The sequence below is a fragment of the Oculina patagonica genome, chromosome 1, assembly GCF_052425735.1.
Source record: "Oculina patagonica isolate OP01 chromosome 1, crgOcupat, whole genome shotgun sequence".
NCBI classification, from domain to species: domain Eukaryota; kingdom Metazoa; phylum Cnidaria; class Anthozoa; order Scleractinia; family Oculinidae; genus Oculina; species Oculina patagonica.
Genome location: NC_135758.1, coordinates 1,952,321 through 1,976,360, shown reverse-complemented (window position 1 = coordinate 1,976,360; position 24,040 = coordinate 1,952,321). Strand labels below are relative to the sequence as shown.

Genomic DNA, 24,040 nt, shown 5'->3' with positions numbered 1-24,040 from the left:
AAATCCACGCGTTCGGAAAAAAGACAAATATATTTCGGTTCTAATGTTGAGAAATTTGCAGCCACCCCAAGATTTCTCCTGCTGTTAATTGGCAAAAATTAATAGAAAGCAATTCTCCCCAGCAAATGAAGTCTTTTAAAAGTTACAGCCTTCGAAAGGCGTGTATAATTGCGTGCAGGTCAGTATTGCGCAATACGAAGCCATACAAATTCACTACCCCGCGCGCTAGCAGAGGCGCTCTCGCAGGGTATAAAATCATGCGGAGAAATGGGGAATTTAAAGCAAATATAAAACAATATCCGAAGTAATTAAACAGAAGAAGATTGTGTTGGCGCGTAGTACTTATTCTGTGATTGCTTTTGAGAAGCTATTGTTGTAAATAAAAGCAACTTGTGGTGTAGTACAAAAGCATGTCACGCTTTCCCTTCTCTCTCCCTAGCCTGACCACGAAACAGTTTCGTGTGTGCAGATGTTTACGACATAACTTTAGAAAAACATGCCAAGGCTGTAAGACACGTACAGTGTAGAGCAGTTACAGCAAAACGATAATCTCAAATGCAAACCATGAATAAAAACGCACGCAAGCAAACGCGAATATTCTTAGAAGAGAAACAGCGCGGTCATAAAGAGCCAGGTAAACCACAATTTTCGTGGGGGCATTTTTCACAAAAAGATACGAAATTGCAAAATATAAACATGACAACTCAATTACACCGTAAAGTGTAAATATCACGCACTGTAGGGTCGTGTAATAGTCCAAGGTGGGACTGATAGTCAGTTTACAAAATCATTCTACACAAGCACGTCATGAACAACCTTGAACAAAGTTCCCTCGAGGCGAGTTGTTTCAACTACACAAAGCGGAACACCCTTCTTCCAACAAAAGAAATGAGTTGATAGCGATTGAGTAGTCCACCAAAGTCTAAGAGACCCAGCAGAGTTTTGTCCACATTAGTTCTGCAAACCCGAGTATGTCAGGTATGTTCTAAATATATTCTGGCACAGAATTTCGAGCAAAGTTTAGTTTCGTTAGCTGGCATTCCGCCGGCAGAATTCTTCGCTTTTGAGCAGAATTCAGAAAAATCGGTAACACAAAGGATGTAGCTAGCGTTTTGGTATTTGCAAGCTTTCAAACGCACAATGTAGATAGGAAACATTAGGCTAAAGCTCAAACCCATTATAACAAACATGAGCAAAAATGTTTGACGACCGAATGTAAACAGCAAAATGTAACAAACAGTTTGGTCGTATAATGTTTAATTAAGCTTCTCGAGTACATGTAAATAATCATAAGGCTTTTCAGGTTTGACTTAGTACACAATTCAGTGGCCGAGGTAATAGAGAAAGATTAGAAACTGTACATTTAGGACTTCAATTCACTCACCATTCCTCGCTGTCGAAATCACAGCGGCGGTGAGAAGGTTCGATATTTTCCTCTCTTTCTCGTGTCTCGCTGTTTTTCTATGGAGGCTCAAAACGCTAGGGTTGAAATACCATAGAAAATTCTAAATCATCCCCTGACATATCCCCTCCTATAGCTCTCTGAAAATCAGTGAAATCGCTAGCAGAAGTTGAGCTCTCACTGCTAGAATTTGAGTCAGCCATGTTCGTGACTTGTTGTGGTTCCACACCTGTGACGTATCACATCAGGTGACCACAATCGAAGCGTTCATGGCGAGATGTCACAAAAGCGGCAAAATTCGAAGTTTCACGTTAAAATTAACCGGTAAAAAAGCTTCTGAAGTCAAATTTTTTGCTTTCTGTATGATTTTGGGAACATTCGGAAGCTTTTAATGAAATATAGTTTTCTAGCCGAGAGTTGCCCATTAATGCCGACCTGCTTCTTGGAGAAAAACGCATCAGTGTTGTGATGCATCTTCTTATTAATGTTGGTAAACTTTTACTTATTAAAGCCTCCATTTACATTCATCTGTTATGAACAAAACCTTTATATTTATTTAGGACTAGGGTATACCCATTGCTGTGACCTGTCGTCTATTATAATAAGAACCAATGGCTTGCCTCGTATCGAGGGGTTGCGGGTGACTCTTTATTTTTCACTTCTTAGCGTTCTTTCCCTGCTAGACAACAAGGTAGTCTCGATTGTAAGACTCACTAAGAGTATTTTCGGCTTGTGCTCTTTATTATAGGTGCCCTGTGTATAGTTGTGCTGGAGGTTAGACGTTCGTTGGCTTGAGAAACAAGTAAAAAGTAAATTAAACGTTACCAAAATCATATCTCGTTCGATATTTTTAAAATTATTATTCACGCTCGACAAAATAAATCATGAATAAAGTTCATTATCGGAAAAATAATTTAAATGCAAATAAAAGCAATTACAATACAAAGTGAATCAGTTTCTAGCAAAACTAAATAGCTTAGTGTTAGAGAGGTTTCACGCACTGAATCACTACTATCTTTAGCGGCGTAAAATAGTTTTGTTTCTACCCATAAAAATTAAAAGAAGAACTGACAATCGTAGTCGAAAGCTTAATGAACAATTTTGAAAGATGCAAAAATTGTTGAGTGACACATATTCCCTTGCCTTGCCCTTGACGCGATAAACATTAACGGCATTCGCAAATTGCAAAAAACGTAATGATGTATGTAAGAACTATTTTATTTTTACAAATGGAGTCGTGGGAGCTCAATGTCAATCAACCTAAATGCAGTTTTGGCATTTCTCAGAGTGGATTTGGTGCTTGAAAACAAATTTTATTTGTAAATTTATGCAATGGTTTGTAAGTTAATGCTGTGAATGATTTAGTGGCAAATATTTCCCTTTCATTGCGGCAGATGAAATAAAATAATTTAAGAATTTCATAATTGCATGTATTATGTAAATCCTAAGCAGTCACCTGCCGGGTTATTATCTAAAAAGCGAACGGTTCGTTAGCACTCAACTATCATCGATCTGACAAATTCGACCATTTAGAAAAAATGAATACAGGTTTATGAGCCGTTCTTCATTAAGCAAAACTGACAAATAGTATCTTAGGAAGCTCATTATATCAAACCTACGTGATCTTTATTTTACTAATGTTGATTGTTTGTAATTATGACCAAAATAATATTTTAAAGTTTAACTAAAACATTTTAGGCATCTGATTCAGTCTGTACGATTATGACATTTTAAGTTTTGTGAAAACGGATGTACACAGAATTATCGAAAAAATGTCATACATTTCAAATTATTTGCACCATATGTGAGTTGCGCCATATCTGTATTAGTAACCGCTTATATCATTTTATTATCATGGAAGATAATTGTTTCGAAAGACCGCACGTTTAGCCGTTTTGGTACAATAAAGAGCTCAAGGCGGTTTTAAAATATGTTGCAAGTGTCGGGAGGCTTTAAACCTTTGCCAAAACAAAGGCTCGCAGGCTGAATAATTAGAGAGCTAAGAGTTACTATCAACCTCTCAGTGAATATAAAAACATCTTAGCATGATATAATTTTGAAAATGTAACTCTAGCATGCAATATTTTTAGATGTACTTTACAGTAATCTCAATCACTGATTCTTTCAAAGTTCAAAAGAAATCTCATGAATTAATATATCTTTTACAAATGTCGTTTGAAAGATAAAATAGTATTACCTTGTACAAAGGGCTAAACTCTGCTACCTCCTGTTGTTTATAATTCCCAAACGTTTGTGATCCAACAGCGCAGCTTGTCACTAATGACTGATATCAACTGAATTGCAAATCAACTGACTTGTTTTAACCAGTGTCACGTGATATCACCAGTGTCCCATGTGCTATCGTTCTCATTGTCTCTGTCTCCTGACTGTGGAGAATTGGGCCTCAGGCGGTACATTTGTCATTAATATAACTGTTGCAGATTGAACACAAAATAGTCAAATGCAGCTGACAACTAACGAAAACTAAGAATTCATGCCCAAAAGGTAACAATACATAAACTCAAATTGAGAAAAAAATGAGAGTTTCAATAATCACAAGGCACATAATCAATCATTTGTTTACCGTTTATTTCTTGTAGAAATATAGCTTGTTTTTTTTTTTTTTTCAAGATATTTGCTTTGCAAATTGCTTTCGACTTTAAATTTTTACCTCATGAAAAATCGACGTAAATGTCAGTGCTATTTTTAGGGATATTGATAAGAGAAGAAATCCCTGCTAGCCCCTCGTCGCACTTGAAGTAAAATTTCTTAAATAAAGTATTAATAAATCGGATTTTATCGGATGGCCCATGTTGAGTGGTAGAACATTTATTCGAAGAATGCTCAGCAGTAGTTTTTTATCATTGTTGTTGTTTAATGCTTATACTTCTCTCGAAATAAACATTCGATTTATTTCACTATTGAAAATGCCAGTCATGGTTTTCAGTTGCTACTATTTGATTGTATCGATCAGCCTGTTTACACGCAAAATTGTCAGAATGAGAATTTTGATGAATGAAAGATGAATCGGTACGATATTTTAAGTATACGAAGAATGTCGGAACATCTTTCTTCCTTTAACTTTAATGAAAACTATTAACTTGATTTTAGTCTAAAACCTGATTAAGAATCTTTCACAATTTTGCGTGTCATGAACATTTTTTTTTTTTTGTACCTTTGCTTACACTGTAACATGGACTGAACGATGAATTTTCACTCGCGGTTTATAGTTTCTAAACGATGCAATACATAAATAAGAAGATGAAGATGTTCATTTGGATCACTAGGCGATTCCTTTCTAGTCCAAAGATTTCTACAAAGCTTGTGATTGAACCCATGCCTCAAGCACAATACAGTTTTGGAGCAACCTTTCTCGTTTGAGTCAATTCTCGAGACAATTTTGCGTTCATTTGGAAAAATAATTGTTAAAACAGTTGTATTCTCACCTATAACTCAAATTCAAAATTTCAAAACAGTTCACTTCCTAAATAGCATGAATATTAATTATCAAAAAATTCATTATTATTTTGCACAGACGAGTTTTGCTCGTTTTGTTTTACTAGGAATCAAATTGTTCAAATAAGTTTCATATTTTTGGATAATCTTTGGTGCACATGCATAAACTCCTTTAGTTATTAAACTGTAAAAAATTGCATCAAAGTTGATGTTTTGGATTGCGAGGTGCATTTTTCAAGCATTATTTTCTTGAGGATTGAAACGTATTCGCATAGGTGACAAGGGAAGACAAAATGGCTCTGTTGAGAAAATAACCTGGACAATAAATAGTTTGCCTTAATTTCCGTCTTGATTGCTCCAATATTTTGTAATATTTATAATTTGTTACTTTCCTTGTCTTCTTTGCAATTTTAAAAGAAACAAATTAGTAGACCTCCTGTGTTTCATTTTGTGCCAGGCTGTCTGTTCTTTTAATTACTCGCCACATGGGTGCAGAAATGCAATTAGTTTGCCAAACCGTTACTTTCAAAATATAAATTATGCAACCCAATTTTAGATAAATTATTGATATTCGTTTTTTTCCGTGGTTGAAATAGTCATGAATTTTCCGTAGTGAAACTCGGGTTTGTAACATACAAGGTAAGAAACCATATTTTGCTCTCATTACTAGAAGAAGATTTGCAGTAAACTGATATAATTGTTTACGGAACAAAAGATTTCAAAGGTAGTTTAGTAATATAACACAATTTTATTCATTGCGTGTCAGTTGCTATGTTTTCTTATTTGTTTGTACTTTCGCTTTAACTTTAACATGGAATGAACGATGATTTTTTTTTTCGCGATTTATAGTTTCTAAACGATGCAATACAAAAATAAGAAGATGAAGATGTTCATTTTTCAAGGCAAATTTAATAATAATAAAGGCCGTACTTATGTGGAAAAAACGAGATTACAAGTACCCGTCTGAAATATTTTTGCCATTGTTGTATAATCCTGAATAGGTTCTTTCCGTTAACGTGTGACATTTTGTTTTTAACACAAAGTATCCTTGTCTAGGTCTTGTACACGCGCTTCTGCTAAAATTAAATTAAACCTATAACAAGCAAAGCGAGGCAGGAAATTTGAATGTAAAATTTCTAAATTTATTCAGTGTTGACCATTAACTCTTACCTGTAAAGTGAAGAGCTTTGACAGCGATTTGCTTTCAAGGTAAATATTAAAAATATAATCTAGAAGCTTCAAAACAAATTGGTATCTTTTATCGGGTAATGGATAAAAGCAACTGTTAAAACAAATGACAATGTGAATACGTAAATCAGACTGTCAGTGTATGCCCTACCTCGAAGCAACTTATCAACTGAAGGCACCTAGCCGGACATGAAGCTAAAATAGTCTGTTTCTATCATTAAACTGATGCAAAGAACGATTTGACTACCAATTCTGTAATGATCAAACGCCGATTCATAATTAGCATCGTATTCATGAGAGGAAATCATTTAATTCAGTTTCAGTTTCATCAGTTGCATAGAGCAGAATAAAAAAGAACAACCCCGGGGGAAACCAACACATGGATATACCTATGCTCTATCTTTGCTGCTAAACAATTAGTGCTGGCATATCAGTGCGAACGTAATTGCTTTAACAAATTAGTGTCAAACCTATAGCTTTCATTGCTATAAGCAAAACATATTCAATTTTCCCAGTGATTTGAGGTACACCGTTACTAATGACATAAGCTAAGCTACCAAATATGGCACAAAGAATACGTTGATAGGTCACACACGATATAAAATTCTAGACTTTTAGCTTTCGTGGTGTAATATTATTATAAAAATCGGTCTGAATAATTGCCAGACATACAAGATGCCTGGTAAGCTTGGAAATATTACGTTTTATGTTTTTTCATTGTGTTTCATTCTGTTTCATTTCTTTATTGATTTTTGTCTTTCTTGGAAATGATGTTATTTTGTTGAGTTCTTTTTTTTTTGAGTTCTTTTTTTCTTAAATATTTGTTACAATTCATTGTAAGAATACACGTATTCATTATTTAAAAACGTCATGTTACGTCGAATAGGATCCCCCTACGTGCGCGTAGACGTCCTCAAGAAGGATATTGACACGCACCCAAAATGAAAAAAAAAATTGGAATTTGTAACGGTATTTTTACATATTTTTCTCGAATTGTTTATGACATATTTTAGCAAATGTTTATTTCTAATTTCTTACAATGTTCATCATGGTGTAATCATGGTGTATTTTCCTCACAAACTGGATGTACAGATCTCCTTACGCACTTTAAAAAGAAATAAAGAAAGAACATCTATGCCAAGCTGTTTTCCGGGATTGTTCGTGTGGGGTTGTACCAATGTATAATCGAGATCGGCGCTTGCAAGGTTTTGGTTGCTTTCCTAATTAATATTAAACGACGTTTTTCCGCACTAACTTTATTTTGCCGTTATTGGATATTAAGGTGTCATCAGCAATGTACATGTTACGTAATCAATAAAATTTTATAAAAAAAGAAAGCAGCGTGCCACACTCTTTCATGCTGAGCCTCTTTCCGGGAGGTAAAAAAATAATTCGCCAAGTATTGTCAGTACATTTGTGCACCTTTCTGAGCTTATTAAGACGTATATTGGTGTCGTTTAATTCTCGCATTGTTTCAAGTTTGTTCCGGGCAAATAATGGAGAATTGATGTTTTTATCTAGTTATGTTATCATTACATTGACACACATGTGAACTGAACTATAAAGGGGGTTTCAGCAGAATATTCGAGCAATAAAAGCAAAAATTAAGTTACAAAAAGACCTTATAACATGGGCACAGATTTAATACACTAAAGAAGAACCTATCGACATTTTGGCTTTTAAGCTGATCCCGCGAGAGAAAAACGAATTTGAAGTTCTCCATATTTTAGTTAAAATGGACGTTTCACGTCAGTTCAAAGCAAAATAACACGCGTTTTAAGCTTTGAGATTTTGACATTAAATTTCTTGTGAATGGTTTAGAATTTTATAGCGGGGTCAATAAGAGAAACGAATTACAGTTAGATGTTTCAAACAGTATATAAAATGTTACTGTGCTATGAGTAGAATTTTAGAAATTAATTTTTTACACGTATTGCTCGAACATAACCTTGAAATTCGTCATAAAATACGGAAACGTATCCATCGGGTGGGCTTATTGTGTCCACTCCAACTTTGAAGAGGTGTGCATTCAAAATGATTCAAGCTATAACTACCAAACTTGGCGACTTTTCTCAAAATTAAACCGGCGACATTTTTTCGTTAGTGCCCCGTTTCCATAGCAACCAATTCGCACTTTTGGGGATTTTAATTAGTTACATTTCTGTGTTTTATGATGGCATTTGTAATTTTACACTAAGCAACAGTTTATCAAACTAGTTTTTAAATACATTTCAAAATGACGGACCAAGATGGCGGCTCTTTCAATAGTATTAAAATTACTGTCTACATTTTTCTTTGTTGATGTGATAGCCATAGGATAACCAGTTTTAAAGTTACAAAAAGGCTCAATGTGGCACGGGTATCAAAAGCCAACTTGAGCTGAAGTGGCTAGATATTAAATTGAACTCCCGTAAGCCTCAGAATGCTGTTAAGTTTTATTTGTAAGTAAGGGTGACACTAGATAATATGTTTGCAGTATGCACAGTTTGAACATTCTGCTCTGCAATATAATATTAATAGACCCAATGCAAATATGGCTGCCATTAATTTTCAGCTCCCAAAGAATTATTTCTTAACAAAATAAAATTACTTTAATTTAAAGATCAAGTCGGAGTAAATCAGTGTACGAAGTTTAAAGGCTACATTTTTATCTAATGGGAAGTTACAGGGACATTTAAATAGCCAAAAACATGAAAACGAGGCTAGGCAGGCCAGAGAGGCTTTTTCCATACAAATCTCTTTAATTTGTATGAGTCACAAGTCTGCAGCCTTTTAACCAATAACACTCAAACTTTGTATTGTAGCATTTTATTCCATATATTTTAAGGTGTCACCATCAGCATGTTAAGAAACTTTACCGGACAACAGAACTGAATGACAACCATTTTTGCATAAGGTCTTACGCCGGATTCTGTCCTTGGTTGTAATAATAATTTAGTACAATGTATAGGTAATCAAATGTTTTCGAGAACAATTTTTGATAAATAAACACAAGTCAATTTTTCAAAGGCTAACCAGTGCACTAGTCAGTAGGGCTCCACAATTTGAAGTCTTTGAAAAATTTACGAGTGCTGTTTTACTCCAAATTGGACGACAATCAGCTTGAATTCTTAATTTAAACTTACAGATACTAAGGCTGATATTTAACCTCGCTAACGCTTCCACTTCTCGCCTCTATGTTTATAACTTACAGTTTAAGTGAATTTGCACATTATTTACGAATATTTTTTCATTCCTAAAGTAACAAGGCTGATATGTGGCCATCAAACAAGTCCAGTACGTCTGACGAAGGTCTACCATCTAAATTAAAGAGCAGACTGTTGGACTGCTTTGGTTACACGACTGCGCATGGTTACGGACGAGTAGCCGCTGCATCTGAATCACGCCCGAGAAGATGGCTCTGGTTGCTGGCCTGTGCAGGCGCATTTGCCGTATTCACTTATCAGCTTCATGATTTAACAGTTCAATTTTTGTCAAAACCGCTGAAGACAACGACACAAATTCAACATGAAAAGGTGAGAATGTTCTAACAAAAAAACTTCATACAGGAGGTTAAAGTTTGTGCACGTGTTGAATACCGGTGAAACGAAGGGCAGAAAAGACGTAACTCGCGTAAGAGACGCCAATGAGTAAGTCTATACTAAATGATAAGAAATATTTACGTGAATAACTGAAATATTAAGCACTTATAACTGTAGTAAGAAAAGAAAAATACAATTTAGAGTGAATATACACATGTTGAATAGTGCCGCTGAAACTACTAATAAGTTAAAGTTTTTGTTATAGTCCTAAAAACTTATTTCTCAGTTTTAAATTATCTCAGTTTGATTAGTCTCGCTAAAGCCCTGAAATTATCCTCTAGTGAAAGAAAACGGAGAATTTCTGTTGATAGGGTGTGTCTAAACTTTTCTGTGCAGTTTTGTTAGCGAATGCGAGGAGCGTTAAAAGTAACTAATTTTGAGTTTGAAACTAGGCAAATGTGCGCATCCGACCACGAAAGGCCTATTTTCTTATTTTCCTCAAAATAAATAGGGCTTTTTACGAAAATAAACAACATCAGGTCTGCTTCCTGCCTAATAGTTACATTGACAAAAAATGAAAGAAATCGATTATTCAACTTCTTCCACGAAATCAAGATTTTGCTCGGTTTTTCCTTACCGTCACCGGACGAGTCGGGTAGGGCCTTGATTTGGTTGCGCACTTGGCCCTTTATTAAAAACTATTGTATATGTTACACATGGATATCTACAGACTATATAGTATTCACCTATGTAAAATGTAACAAAAGTAAGATTAAGTATAACGCAATCTTTATTTGTTAAAATTTTTTCTAGAAACTTGCCTTTCCTCAAGTTACCATCTGCAATCTTAATAAAATCCGACAGTCAAAAGTACCGGAGGAAATAAAGCAGGAGTTCCCAGAAATCATTAGTGGTATTATACGAAGTAAGATAATTATTTCTTAATAAATGTAAGAATTGCAATAAATTCGAATGCTCGTTATAATTAACACGTGTTTTCATTTATACCCATTTTCAGTGTTACGTGCATAGCTATCTTTCTTCGTCCATCTTTCGACAACGTCTTTCGCCGTGTTGTTTGAAATGAGCCAATTTAAAACGATGCATACCGGTTTTGGTTTCATGCAAATGAGCCCACGGAAGGTCATTCTAGAGGGCTGTGATTGGCTGAATTCGCTCCGTCTTGTTTGCTTAGCAGGTCGAAAGACGGGTGTTAAAAGAAAGCCTCTCTGCACGTAACACTGAAAGCGGGTGTAAAGATTAATCAATCTTTCCACAAACTTAGATTGAAATTATAGATTCACGTTAAGATGATTGGTAAATAGATCGATTTAGTCCTGAATCTGCTTTCGATTGAATTTTAACGTTATATTCAGCAAACTATATTTTATATGACGCTGAATTTGATTAGCGACACCAACAATATTATTTCCACACTGACGATTTATATACGCTTTGCAGACTATTAAATTACGAAACGTTTGTCTTTAAATCATTTACCATAAATTATATATGTTACTTAAGGTAAATGAAAGTATAGCTTAATAGTATCTGGAACAGTTTAAGCTAATTTGTTAATTTGTTATCATTTTTTAATATAAATCAAGCTGGGGCAAACAGCAGCTCTCCCAACCAAACCCCAAGTAACAATAATAATCCTGCAGTGACGAATTTGGAAGAGCTTTCTTATGCAAAACAAATGGTAGAGATGGTGCATCACAAGCTATCTGAGTACTCAGAGGAGGATCTACAGGAGGCAGGACATCAGCTTGACGACCTGATATTGTCGTGCGTTTATAATAGTTACGAATGCCTGTAAGTAAGAAAGGGGTAAAAAGTTTGCTTCAACTTTGAGCGATAAAGCGGCCTTCACTCGACAAACTATTGGCCAACTCGTGTTGGCAAACTCAAGTTGGTGTGTGTGAACGACGCAACAACGACAATTAAGTTGGCCAACTGTTGGTGACAGAATAGAACTTGTCTCTATTCTCACCAAGAGTTTGCAACTTGTTTGCAAACTGTTGTTGTGTCGTTCAAACACACCAACTTGAGTTTGCCAACATGAGTTTGCCTACTTAGTTAGTCGTGTGAAGGCCGCTTAAGGGTTTACACCGGGCTTAACTTATGGCTGGCAATTGGCCAACTGTCAATGGCGCGTTTTTTACTGATAGCTGAGATCTGAGATTTGTCACATTTACTGATGGCCGAGAAATAGGCTTAATTTTTAACTGAAAGCTAAGAGATCGTCATTTTTTGGTAAAATGAGATTCTAGCACTTCAGCCGAGACCTTCGACCTTATAGACAGTCCGCACAGAATGGTGTATTCAAAGCCATTCTAGCTCTCAGAGGCCGCTATCCTTCTTGTCGACCAGAGACAGCGTATTCATTTTAGGATATCAACAATCAGATTAAGAGTTTTCACACTGGACCTGGCCAATGTTTGCAGTTCTTGGTGCTGGCTAAATGAAACGCTGTCTCTAGGAACGAAAATGTATGTTGGGCCGTGTATGTATGTTGGTTATTACAGTGGAACCCCGTTAATACGGCCACCAACGGGCCATGGAAATTTGGCCGTATTAACGGGGTGGCCGTATTAACGGGGTAGGGTCAAATTTCATGACTGGTCTACTCCTGGGGTCTACTTCAATTGCACTTCTAAACAACTGTTCTTTAATAAACATTCCAACTGCAGATGTACAGTTATTAAAAAGCTAATGAAGATTCAATCAGCACATATACAATATGATGGAAAAATTAACATAACTGGATCGAAAAATGGGTATTTGGTTCGAGTGGCCGTACTAACGGGGTAAATTTATGAAGGATTATACAGGTTGGGATTTCAGAATGTGGCCGTTGGCCGTATTAACGGGGTGGCCGCATTAAAGGGGTTTTATTATAAGGAAATGTATGAGCGTTTAGCCGGGACAAAATAAAGTGATCGTAATAACGGGGTGGCCGTATTAACGAGGTGGCCGTAAGGCGGGGTTCCACTGTACTTCCCCCAGTGGCGCTTTTTCTTTAATTAATATTTTTATTAGATATTGAGAGGAAATGGCTTTACACTGTTTCAGCTGCCTTCACAGATCGAACACAGCATTGACAAAGTACTTTTTAAGTTAAGGATTACATATCAGTTGTTAGAGCTTATAAACCTGGCAAACATTTGTTTCAGCGATAGTACATGGACTCGTTTTTGGCATCACAAGTATGGTAACTGTTATATATTCAACCGAGGAAGGGACAACCATAATCGAAAAACTGAAGTGAAGACATCATCGATCCCTGGTCATGAAGGGGGTAAGTGATTCGTCAGACGGGTGTTTGAAAAACTGAGCGTATGTTATACATCTCATTGATCCTATACAATGTTTACATGTCACGTGCAATGAATTTCAGAGACAGGGAACAACACAAATGTTTTTGCTAAATCTGGTAAAAACGAAAAAGCAGCTCAAATAAGAGCTCCATAGTACAATAGCACGCAACCAAGAAATCTACCTCAAACATTTTTCTGCCAGAATTTTCATATAAAAATCTAGTATTTGAACTGATGATCCTTGTTCGTCCAAAAGCGGCTAGCTAAAGGACATAAAATTCGGCAGTGAAACGTATTGTATTATAACTTATCCACAGGTCTAACGTTAGAGTTGAACATTGAACAGTATGAGTATATAGCTCAGCTATCTCAGGAAGCTGGTGTTCGGATTTTCGTGTCAACTCAGAATGACATGCCATTTCCTTACGAACTGGGAATCAGCGCAGCTCCTGGTTTTTCTACAGCAATTCAGCTTCGAAAGGTAATCAAAATTTCCCGATAGCGAGATTTACTTAGCTCTAACTACTTATTGCCTAATTACATGCTTATTACTTACGCGTCTATCAGAAGGGGGGATAGCTTACAGGCCATCAGGAAGGTAGACGAAGAAACTGGCATGTAGGTAAGAAGACAAACCGATAGGCAGGAAGACAGACCCAGATGGATGAACAGAATTAGATCATGGGTTGAGGTTAAATAGAGAGGATAGACGCAAAAAAGACTTGCTAAACGTTTAAGGTTAAGTTAAAAAGATGGTAATGCTACATTGCCAGAAAACCTTCATCTTATTAAAGAAAAGGTGGGAGTCCCTGCTACCAAGTTTGTAAGGAGAGCTTTCCAGTGACTGTTTCTAATTACTTTCAGGCCACTTGCAAAATATTTCATTCTTATTTCATTCCTACACTTTTCCGTAAGACTACAATATTTGTTTCGTCTTTTAGCCTTGTTAATTAATTTTTTGTTTGCTGGTTTGTTGGTTGCTTGCTTGCTTGCTTGGTCGGTTAGTTTCATTGTTTGTTTGTTTATTTACTTTATCAAAGGCTTTATCAAATTGTTTGTCCTTTGATTAACATTAACAATAGCCAATAAATCTGCAAGAAATGCTAACAAGTATTTTACAGGTGGTGATTGGTAGGTTGGATCCCTTTGCTAATGGCAGCTGTGAACCAAGAGACAATCTCATTGACGATAATATATTTCTTCGCTACAATGTTTCTTATGGTGATATGGTAAGATATCAAACAAAGAACTAACTGGATAAAAACAATCATATGTAAAACAGTTGATAATGCCACAGCTGTGCTAAGGTATCTGTTTGACCTGCAAGGTTTAAGAATTTGTTTTTACTAAATGTGCATCTCAAACACTAATTTGGCACAACAATACAATGGAACTTTAAATAAAGGGGCAGTATTGCAGCAGGCATCACTTCAAAAAGTGAAAAATCAAAAGAAATATTTACATTAATGGAAACCTAGAGACTAGCTTTATTAAAAGTGACTATAACATTCCACTAAAGTAACAAAAGAGGTATTATCATGAGTTATACAGGTATGACATTTTTCTATCAAAAATTAAAAACGTCTGGCAGATGTTTTTCTACTCTGTCCATGTGTCTTGGATAAATCGTTAAAAACGTATTACACTTTGCTCTCCCTTGTATTATTCACTGCATGTCTTCACCTTGGTGTTCTAGGCGCATGTTGTGAATAAGCGAAGCTTTTTAGTCATTATTTTAGCTCCGTTGTTCATCAAAACGCATCAAAATCCCCATGATGCTGCTCGTTTAAAACAAAATTAACTTAACTGGAAGGCGCGGTGGCTTTATGGTTAGCGCGCTGGACTCCAGATCAGTTTGTCCGGTTTCGAACCCTTAAAACGAGTGTCATCCCTTTTCAACCACGTTTGAGGGAATTGTAATATACACAGAGGTTTAAAAGGAAAACAAAATCATTTTATCCCATCCTACCATTCTTATCTGATTGTTAATTGCTTTTCAGACCTGCAAGGTTTCATGCTTAGCAACTTTGATGAATAAAAACTGTGGTTGTATTTTATACACATTGAAGTATGCAAACATGGACGTATGTGATACCACAGTGAAGTCCATAGGTACGAATAACGGGTAAACGGAACGACTAAAATACACTCTTTCGTAAACTCTCGGTCCGCCCAATTTTTAAAATACTTAGGAAGTAAAACCCCTTCAGCCAGCCGGTATATGGGTGGATAATTCCTGAGCCTAAAGGTCCGTAAAATGAATAGATGGCCGGGAAGCGAAGCCGGCTTCGATGGCAACTGTGAAATTTTAAGGTGGGCAATCTTTCAGCTTCCGATATACCTAGCAAGACAGAAACCAAGCGACTGATTTTTACAACGCTCTTATCATAGCAAATGACAAAAAACTTCAGTGATAATCACGGCGTAGTGCGGGTGAAATTAATGCAAGTTGATTGGTTTACATTCTTTTTAATATTGCGATTTGATTAACAAAAGCTTAACCTAAAAATTTGACTTTCTAGTTTGTTTGGCAATCGTTAATAAATCAGATATATTATCTGATATTTATGATCCAATTGTGTACCATGTGATGTTTTTTGGTCAAATAAGAGTGGGTAGAGACACATCAATGGGCTAGGATAAATCCACAAAGTGTAAAATACGGTATTACATATGGCAACTGCGGTTCCCTTAGCCATGCCGTTCTAATTTTTTTTTTCCAGTCTTACTAAATTTAATTTTCTTAACGTTTCATTAAGAATGCAATCTAGTCTTGATTAAAATTTATATTTTTCTCCCAACCTGACAATGCGACCTTTTTTTTAGAGTATAAAATAAGCCTTGAACTTAATTCACTCGTAGTAGGAGAAACACAATAAGCTATTTCTTTCAGGTGATTGTGTTGACGATACATATGATAAATATTATGATGGAGCTTGTGACAAAGAGTGTCGAGAAAGATGCAGGTAAAGGATAAATGGTCCTTATTTGTTATGACCAATAATAAAAATATTTTTTTTGTACGCTTTGTATATAGGGCTAGTTGTAAATATGATCAACGTCGCCTTACATTTTAGGTACTTTAAGTTATTAACACTAATCTCAGATACGAAAATTTCGTTTAAGTAGCACTTTAGTTAAAAAAACAATAATTCATAATATTGAAAATCTCTTACCAAATAGCAAAAACCTGACCTTTTGCTCTTTTTCACTGATTCTATCGAATCCTTCAAATTAAACCTAAAGTTTTCAACAGTATTACTTGACATTTTTACAACACTGGTAACAAATCACTATTGCAGTAAGTATCATCAGTGAAATAATTGGTAGCTTTGGCACCATTTGTGGATGGAATTACATTTGTAATTGAATTACAATTGAAAATATTGGTTTCCTGCTCCGGATACATAGTTAAAAGGATTTAAAATGTTTTCAAACTCGGAGCGCAAATAAAATTTAAAAAGCGTGAAATATTTCGTCTGATATCATCCAGACTTCATCAGTCACTGAGGTGGTGTTTTTTTTATGGGGATGGGGTCCCCAATTTCTCCCATAGTGGCTAATCTCTACATGGAACAGTTTGAGAGTAGAGCACTGGACACCGCCCCGACCCCGCCAACTATGTGGTACCGATATGTTGACGACACGATGGCCAAGATTCACGAACATGCTGTCGATTCTTTCTCTGATCACTTGAACTCGATTGATCAGCACATCCAGTTCACTTCGGAACAAGAAAAGGAGGGTAAAATCCCGTTCCTTGACACCTGTGTACACGTAAACCAAGATGGTTCTACCAAGATCTCCGTGTACCGTAAACCTACGTACGCACACGGATCAGTACCTGAACTTTCACTCAAATCATCATCTTCAACACAAAAGAGCTGTAGTTAACACCCTGATGCTGCGAACCCAGACCTTGGTTACCGAGGACGAGGACAAAACAAGAGAAGCCCAACACGTGAAACAAGCTTTGAAAGTAAACAACTACCCAGATTGGATGCTAACAATACCGCATTCCAAGTCTGGAACGAAAGAGCCCGAAAACGAGAAGAAAATCTACGCTTCAGCGCCATACATCAAAGGAATTTCTGAACGCCTTCAAAGAGCGTTTAAGTCACACGAGGTCACACTTATTCATAAACCCGTAAATTCCCTGAGGTCGCAATTAGTACATGTCAAGGACAAAACGTCCAATCTAAAGAAATGCGGAACTGTGTACCAGGTTCAATGTGAACAGTGCAACAAGGAGTACGTTGGCGAAACGTCCCGTTTACTGGAAACCAGAATGAAAGAACATCAGTCGAGGAACTCGTCAGCCATTCATGAACATTGTCGACTGGAGGGCCACTCGGTAGACACAAGCAAGACAAAAGTGTTAGCCACCGAAATCAACACCTTTAAACGCCGGGTAAAAGAGGCCATTGAGATAAAACTCAGAAAACCTTTGTTAAATAGAGACAATGGTTTTGAATTAGCTCCAATTTATGACAGAATTTTAACTCCCCCCGAGGCAGTGAAATGTCTTCTTAACATTCATCTTAAAAAACACCACCTCAGTGACTGATGAAGTCTGGATGATATCAGACGAAATATTTCACGCTTTTTAAATTTTATTTGCGCTCCGAGTTTGAAAACATTTTAAATCCTTTTAACTGTAATTGAATTGGGAGTGTCATTGGTAACATCCATTGGAAGTATCATTGGTGACGTCATTTGTTGAACCATTGTTAACATTGTTGTCCCTTTTTCTTTCATTTCATATGCTTATGTCAGTTGCGCCCAAACCTTATATTTAAAACAGTCATTATTAACTTCATTAAACACTTCTTTTTTTACAAGGGAGGAATCTTTTAAGATGACACTTTCTGTTTCAAAATGGCCCTCTCAACATTATAAGGTAACACATGTATAACATTGTAGACAAATTATATAACATTGCAATACCATCAAAACCCTAATGTCCTGACCAGGTACACCCATCGTGGCAGCATCATCCTGCCATCTATATTACAACCGCTCTAACCTCCTAAGTCCAAATTTTGGCTTATGCGCATGCACCAAAGTAAAATATTGTACATTTTTACACAGAATCTTTATGAAAATGTTGCTGAAGTGTAAAAAAGTGCTTCTTTAGCAAAGTTGAGGTAAATTCTAGACCATAGCACCAAAATTTCAGTTAAGCGGCTAAAAAAACGCGTTTTTTTGAGGAAAATTTGGGGGTCAAAGGGTTAAGTGATGATCTCTTTTTGACTATCTTTAAACAACCTCTTTCAACGATTCATTATAACCCTATCTTGTCTGCTTATATACAGGGGGAGGGGGTAGACTTATTTTTACACGGTAATTTGCGTTACAAAACTGTTGGGTTTACCGTATTTTCTCGATTAAACGCCGGGCCCCGAATAAGCGCCGGGTCTCCAAGCTGTATTCGAAAATAAACCCCTTAAACAATTATTTAAGGTTTAACATGCTTTAAAAATAATGTCTAAATATATTGCTGTCAAAAATAATGAATAAAAACCATTTCTGAGAAACATAGGGCTTGAACAAACTCCTGGAATTAAATAAACGCCGGCTCTATCGGGCCAAGTTTGAAATAAACGCCGGGGGCGTTTAAACGAAAAAATACGGTATGCCGGTTTGGAACGGACATTGCGTCTTAAATTTTAGATACACCAACATCAACTCCCATTGCCTGTGCACATACTTCAATTAGTACCGTAGTTGCATGTATTTTATAAAACAAACAACTGCAATAGGGGTCTGTTAATCGAAAAAGTTATAAAATATAGTTTGATGCTCTGGCCGGCAAAAGACTATTCTTTGAATTATTAACTAAGCTTCATATACAATTATTCATTCTTTTCAAAAAATTACAGAGTACTTTTAAAAAAGAACTATATGAACACAAACTTGGAAATCACACCAGAGATCTAAGGTACGTATAACAACGTGGTTGCGTTTGATGCCTTTTGAGAGGGACTTTTTAGAAGTTTGCTTGAAGTAGCACGAACACTAAATAAATGACTTCCTACAACCTTTTTTTTCTTGTTTTAAAAATGTTGTCAAAAACGCAAGACATGAAAACAGCTTTCCAGGCATGAAAGGATCAATAATTTACGAAAATTACACTTACACGTGTAAATGAAAATTAGACGTGCTTAGCCTCTAACATAAAGTCGTGGAATGTTTTAAAACATACTTCTATGTAAGCCCTGGACTTAGATAAATAAGGCACCTTTTTACTATTACACATCGATTCTTGTTTTGGTAATTGTTACTATTATTGTTATTGTTAGTGAAAACTTTTTGAAGTTGAAGGTGTATTACGGAGAACTCAACTATGAAGTGCTAGAGGAACAGCTGGCTTATAACGTAAGGAAAGATTAATCTGAATAGTAAATCTTAATTTTGAACTCAGGTGAAAGAGGCAATGAATGGAATTGAGCTAATCGCGAATTTTATGCAAATCATCGCACAGGAAACCATCACAGGGATCGAGTCATTAACCAATTAAAACATCGATCAACGCTCATATGGCCAGAAATTTTTCACCATAGTTTGAGATATGGTCCAACCTAAAGACGATTTTAATCCTATTCAGACCGGGCTTTTTTTGGTCTTTTCAGACCGGGGGGGGGGGGCGGATTCCGCCCCCCCCCCCCTCCGTAACTTCCAGAATATATAAGCAATCACAATGAAACTTACAGGATATATAGTATGTTCCAAAATCTATCTTTTGCTATATGTCACGTTGGATGATGACGTCACATCACGTGACAATTACATCATCATGTCAAAACAGCCGCCATCTTGGATCCGCCATCTTGGATTTGGAAATTTTTCCAAAACGTCAGAAAACCGCCCAAAATTACTGGAAAATACTTAAAACCAATACAAATGTGCTAAAAACCCGTAAAAAGTGAAAGTAATTGCTTTAAAGTTATTTTTCATTAATAGAAACACGAAAAGTACAAATTTGGGATAACATGCCTGTCAAAATGCCGTTGCCATGGTGACGTCAAGTTCCTGACACAACAACCTACCCTACCAAATTATTCCCAGATAGATTTTAGATAAAGTCGCAAAGTTTGGCAGCGTTTGGTTGAATATTGAAAAAGTTATAAGCGTTCAAAGTCAGCGCGGGCACTTTCCGCCCCCCCCCCCCCCCCGGTCTGGATAGGGTTAAAGTGGAAAATTTTAAATCAATATTCTTCAATTGCTTAAAGGCTATGCTTATCACAAGATGTATTCTAAACATTTTCTAACTTTTCTAATCCAGGAGTATCAGTGGTTCATATAGTGTGATCGTTCAGGAAAGGAAGTTCTGAAAAAGAACTGTTTTGACAACCAGAGCGGAAGTCATCTTCATAGTGAGGTTCAGTTCAGTTCCGCTGAGGTAGTCAAAACGTCAGACACCAACAGTAAGGGTTCTTTTCAGAACTACTCTCGCCGATTTACTTTGTTAAATTTAATTGAACGACAGAGTGAATGATATATTTTCTTCAGTAATTTCTTAAATATAAATTGACGACCCCCTTTCGGCTGAGCTATTTCTCGGACAACAAACCGTAGGCCCCGACTCCTGCATCCTCAGTGTATATAGTCAGCAGCGGACGTTAAAGAACCCACACACTTATCGCAAGCAGTAGGGTATGGAGTTCCCGGTGTTGTGGTCTGGCCTATTCTTATGTATACATGGACGGATAGCGGTTGCCAAAGGCGCCTTTAATATGCAAATGTCCGATCTCGTCCCGTGCTGTAATTGTGATGCACAATGAGCTTCGAGAAATGCGCTATAGAAGTACCATTACCATTAGACAGACTGTTACGGACCCCCTGCGTGTTGGTCTTTCTTTATTTTTAGAAGACGCGCCTCATACATGTGATTGTTTTAACCAACAGTTTGCAAGATTCTTGTCGGACATCGGAGGGATCATGGGAATGTGGATTGGTATCTCAGCGCTGACGTGTGTGGAAGTTCTAGAGCTGATGGCTTCGCTGTGTTACACGATTTTCAAAAGGATTAAACAACAACGAGCGAATATCATTGAAGTCCAAGCGATCGAGAATCCTGCTTAAGAATTTCCACGATATGCACACCTTTGCAAATATACATTAGAAGACGCACATGAAAATAGCTGACTTCGTTATGCTCCACGATTTTAAAAGGATTAAACAACAACGAGCAAGTGTCATTGAAGTCCAAGCGAACGAGAATCTTGCTTAAGAATTTCCACGATACGCGCACTAACTTCAAATCATATATCAGCAGACGCACATTAAACAGATTACTTTTGACTTCTAATTTTTCTGTTTAGAAATGGTCAAAAGTGACATATATTTGCACAAAATGGCTTCATAGCCGTGTAGCAAAAATTTATCCAAAATTGCCACTTCAACTCGTTTCGACGAAAGGTGGTTGTTTCCAACCGATTTTATCCCAATCAAATGTAGCGGTAACAATTTACATGTTTTGCTTTTGCTTTACACTAGAATTCACGATTCTCAGTCTGAATTCTGTTTGGAAGGCTTATTTTTAAGACTCGTGTAAATGAAAATAAGTCGACCCTGTTTTCAGAGTTGGTGCAAAAATATTGTCGCAAAATTGTGTTGCAGTTTGTTTCACCTTTTCGTTTCTTCTCATAGCGTTTGCTAATTTTAATTATTTTTTTTTAAGTAATGTTAAAACACCTCAATACATTTTAAAAGTTCAGGTACATTTATTTAGAAAATTTAATGGATCAGGTGGTGTCTAGGTTTAAATAACCCTGTGGTTCCTGGAAACGACCTCCGCTACGGCAGTGCATCTAGTGCAAGGCGCTAAGTGTCTTGGTTTTTGCTAAAATTTTTATAGTAAACAGAATCACTCTGTGACAAGTGCACTCTATTACTGCACCCTGATCTAAAAAGTGAAAACTTCCTTGTACAAAGCCAGAGCTAAATAAAATAAATATTTCATCGAGTATTGATGTGTTCAATAGTTGTAACGAGTTTGTTATTTAAAAATGGAGGGTGATATTTCGCGACACACGATTTTAACAGAAATTTCCAAACCATGTCACTTTCAGTTTTCGTTATTTTATGAAAAATCGGCTCTCTGAAATACTTATAAATTTATAAATTTATAAATTTATAAACCAAAGATATCAGGCAAAAGTTTTAATAACCAAATTTAAGGTATCACGGAAGACCAAGGAAAATTGGCGTTTTCGTTCGAACCTAATGTTGCGCAACATCATAATAGCAAATAAAATGCTGACGTTGCTTATTATGGTCTATTTAATCAAAACAAAATCCAAAATTACAATCTTTATACAATTAGCTTTTAGAAAATACATATTTATTGGGGTTGCCATTGATTGTTTTCACACAATTTCACTTGGAACGAAAACGCCAATTTTCCTCCCACGATCCCTTAAGGGAGTGGAGTCATTTTCCAGTTTTAAAAATCGTGGCAACAAAGGACGGCGAGATATCTAGCTATTTTTAATCCCTTATTTTCCAACATTTGCATTATTCAGGACCACGTTTTACACGTCCCATGCATGGAGTAGTCTTTTGCCAGCGCTGCATAATAGCAATGTCAAAACAGCTACTCTTTCTGAACCGGTTTATGTTAAAATAAGTATTTTTCGCACAGCATGACGCCACAAGTGTCTTGGCATATCAAATTTAGTTAAAAGTGTAAAATAGCGTTCTCTGGTTTAAAAAGTTAAGAAAAAATATGAGCTTTCGGCTATTTTACTATAGCCTTTGACAGAGAATCAATGCTGGCATATTACATCTAAATTATTGATCTCCTTAAATTAAATTCGTTGCATCCAACTTGCCGGTGCTGTAAACACTTCATATTGTTCATAAAGGTTGTTAAATGGCGGTAATGTAAACTATGTAAGCAATTTGATTGTATTGCGTTTCCTCTCTATGTTTACATTTTTACCTCGTTTCGCACAAAATTGTTGGGAGAAAATTTATGACCTATCACTAATAATCTAGCAAATCGTAAATTCTTTTTGTCCAAAGTATTAACAACGCTTGAGGTGCTTTATGTGTAATCAAAACAATTTATGAAAAGCTAAACAAAGGAATAATTGATTATTTTGGAAGCCACTGATATTTTTAGTAAAGTAATATTACCAACAACATTTAGGGATACAAATAAATCCCTTTTTAAAAACGGGCTGAAATAAAGACGAATAAAATAATTTTTTCCATTGTCATCGATAACTGGGCAAGTTGCCTCAATGTGCACCAAACTGTGCAAGCGCAAGTACTGCATATGTGTTGCAGAGATTGTTTTGCCAACTCTTATTTTCTTATTCTTTTGGAGTTGATACCAGCCGACCTGAAACAATAACTATGCTTCTGTTTGACTAGTTATAAATAATTAAATAGTTAAATAAATGCTTACAACAAAACATTGATTACACATTATCTACGAAACACGAATTCACGCCAAAATTAAGCGGGGGATATATTCTAACCTTGACCGAGAAGCCTATACCATCGGTCACCATCATTTTGATGAGTACCAGACACGATTTCAATGCTGATTATTGACAAGAATGTACGTTTGTCAGGCCCTAAATCATTTGCGTAAACCTTATTTAACTAAACTAGATGTTTTGTCAACAAAAAATTATCATTTATAGGTCAACAGTCAAAATAATTTAAAAATGCTCAGTTTCGATGAGAGGCGATATGCCTCTCGACCGTTTGTCATCTCCTATCATGTTTACACTACGTTTGTGGACCATGGTCTTGGAAATGAAAGGCATTTATAAAAAGCCCCAGTTTCTTCCAGATGTCGGCCTTCGACAGGTCATCAGTCGACAAGCTAAGCTCGTTATTTTCATATTTTAATACTAGAGTTATTTTCATACAAGAGTTGTATGGGAGTTCAACGGATACCCATGAAAATAAAAACTCGTAGATAGGAACACTAACTCGATACAGCTAAACAGCGTTTGTCCTTGTCCTTTACCATTTGACTTTTCCAAAAATGTAATTCTCTCTCTTGCTATAGACAATATTTCAATGTTGTCAGTGTATTTTACAGTAAAACAAACTCCTGCGGTTGTTAATCACGCGCGATCCGCGACCTTCAGAACAAAGAAAGCGAACTTCACTCAGTCAACTCCAAACTC

The 24,040-nt window shown here is 36.2% G+C and overlaps 2 protein-coding genes across 2 annotated transcripts in view; one reads left to right on the top strand and one right to left on the bottom strand.

Annotated features, from left to right (window-relative positions):
* Positions 1-24,040, bottom strand: part of LOC144655786 (epithelial sodium channel subunit alpha-like) — a 45,934-nt gene that overhangs the window by 18,338 nt on the left and 3,556 nt on the right. The window lies entirely within an intron of this gene.
* On the top strand, positions 5,446-21,856 carry LOC144657452 (acid-sensing ion channel 1C-like). The gene is made up of 13 exons (XM_078517826.1): positions 5,446-5,497; positions 9,288-9,561; positions 10,381-10,492; positions 11,175-11,382; positions 12,744-12,868; positions 13,205-13,368; positions 14,009-14,116; positions 14,888-14,999; positions 15,781-15,853; positions 17,730-17,787; positions 18,770-18,828; positions 19,190-19,265; positions 20,796-21,856. The coding sequence occupies exons 2-13, from the start codon at positions 9,301-9,303 to the stop codon at positions 20,970-20,972; spliced, it is 1,533 nt and encodes a 510-aa protein (XP_078373952.1). The 5' UTR covers positions 5,446-5,497; positions 9,288-9,300; the 3' UTR covers positions 20,973-21,856.

Coding starts and splice junctions, on each gene's coding strand:
- LOC144657452 (XM_078517826.1), top strand. CDS start 9,301: ATGTGGCCATCAAACAAGTCCAGTACGTCTGACGAAGGTCTACCATCT. Junction 11,383..12,743: donor TATAATAGTTACGAATGCCT/GTAAGTAAGAAA, acceptor CATTTGTTTCAG/CGATAGTACATGGACTCGTT. Junction 17,788..18,769: donor GGCCCTCTCAACATTATAAG/GTAACACATGTA, acceptor AAAAAATTACAG/AGTACTTTTAAAAAAGAACT.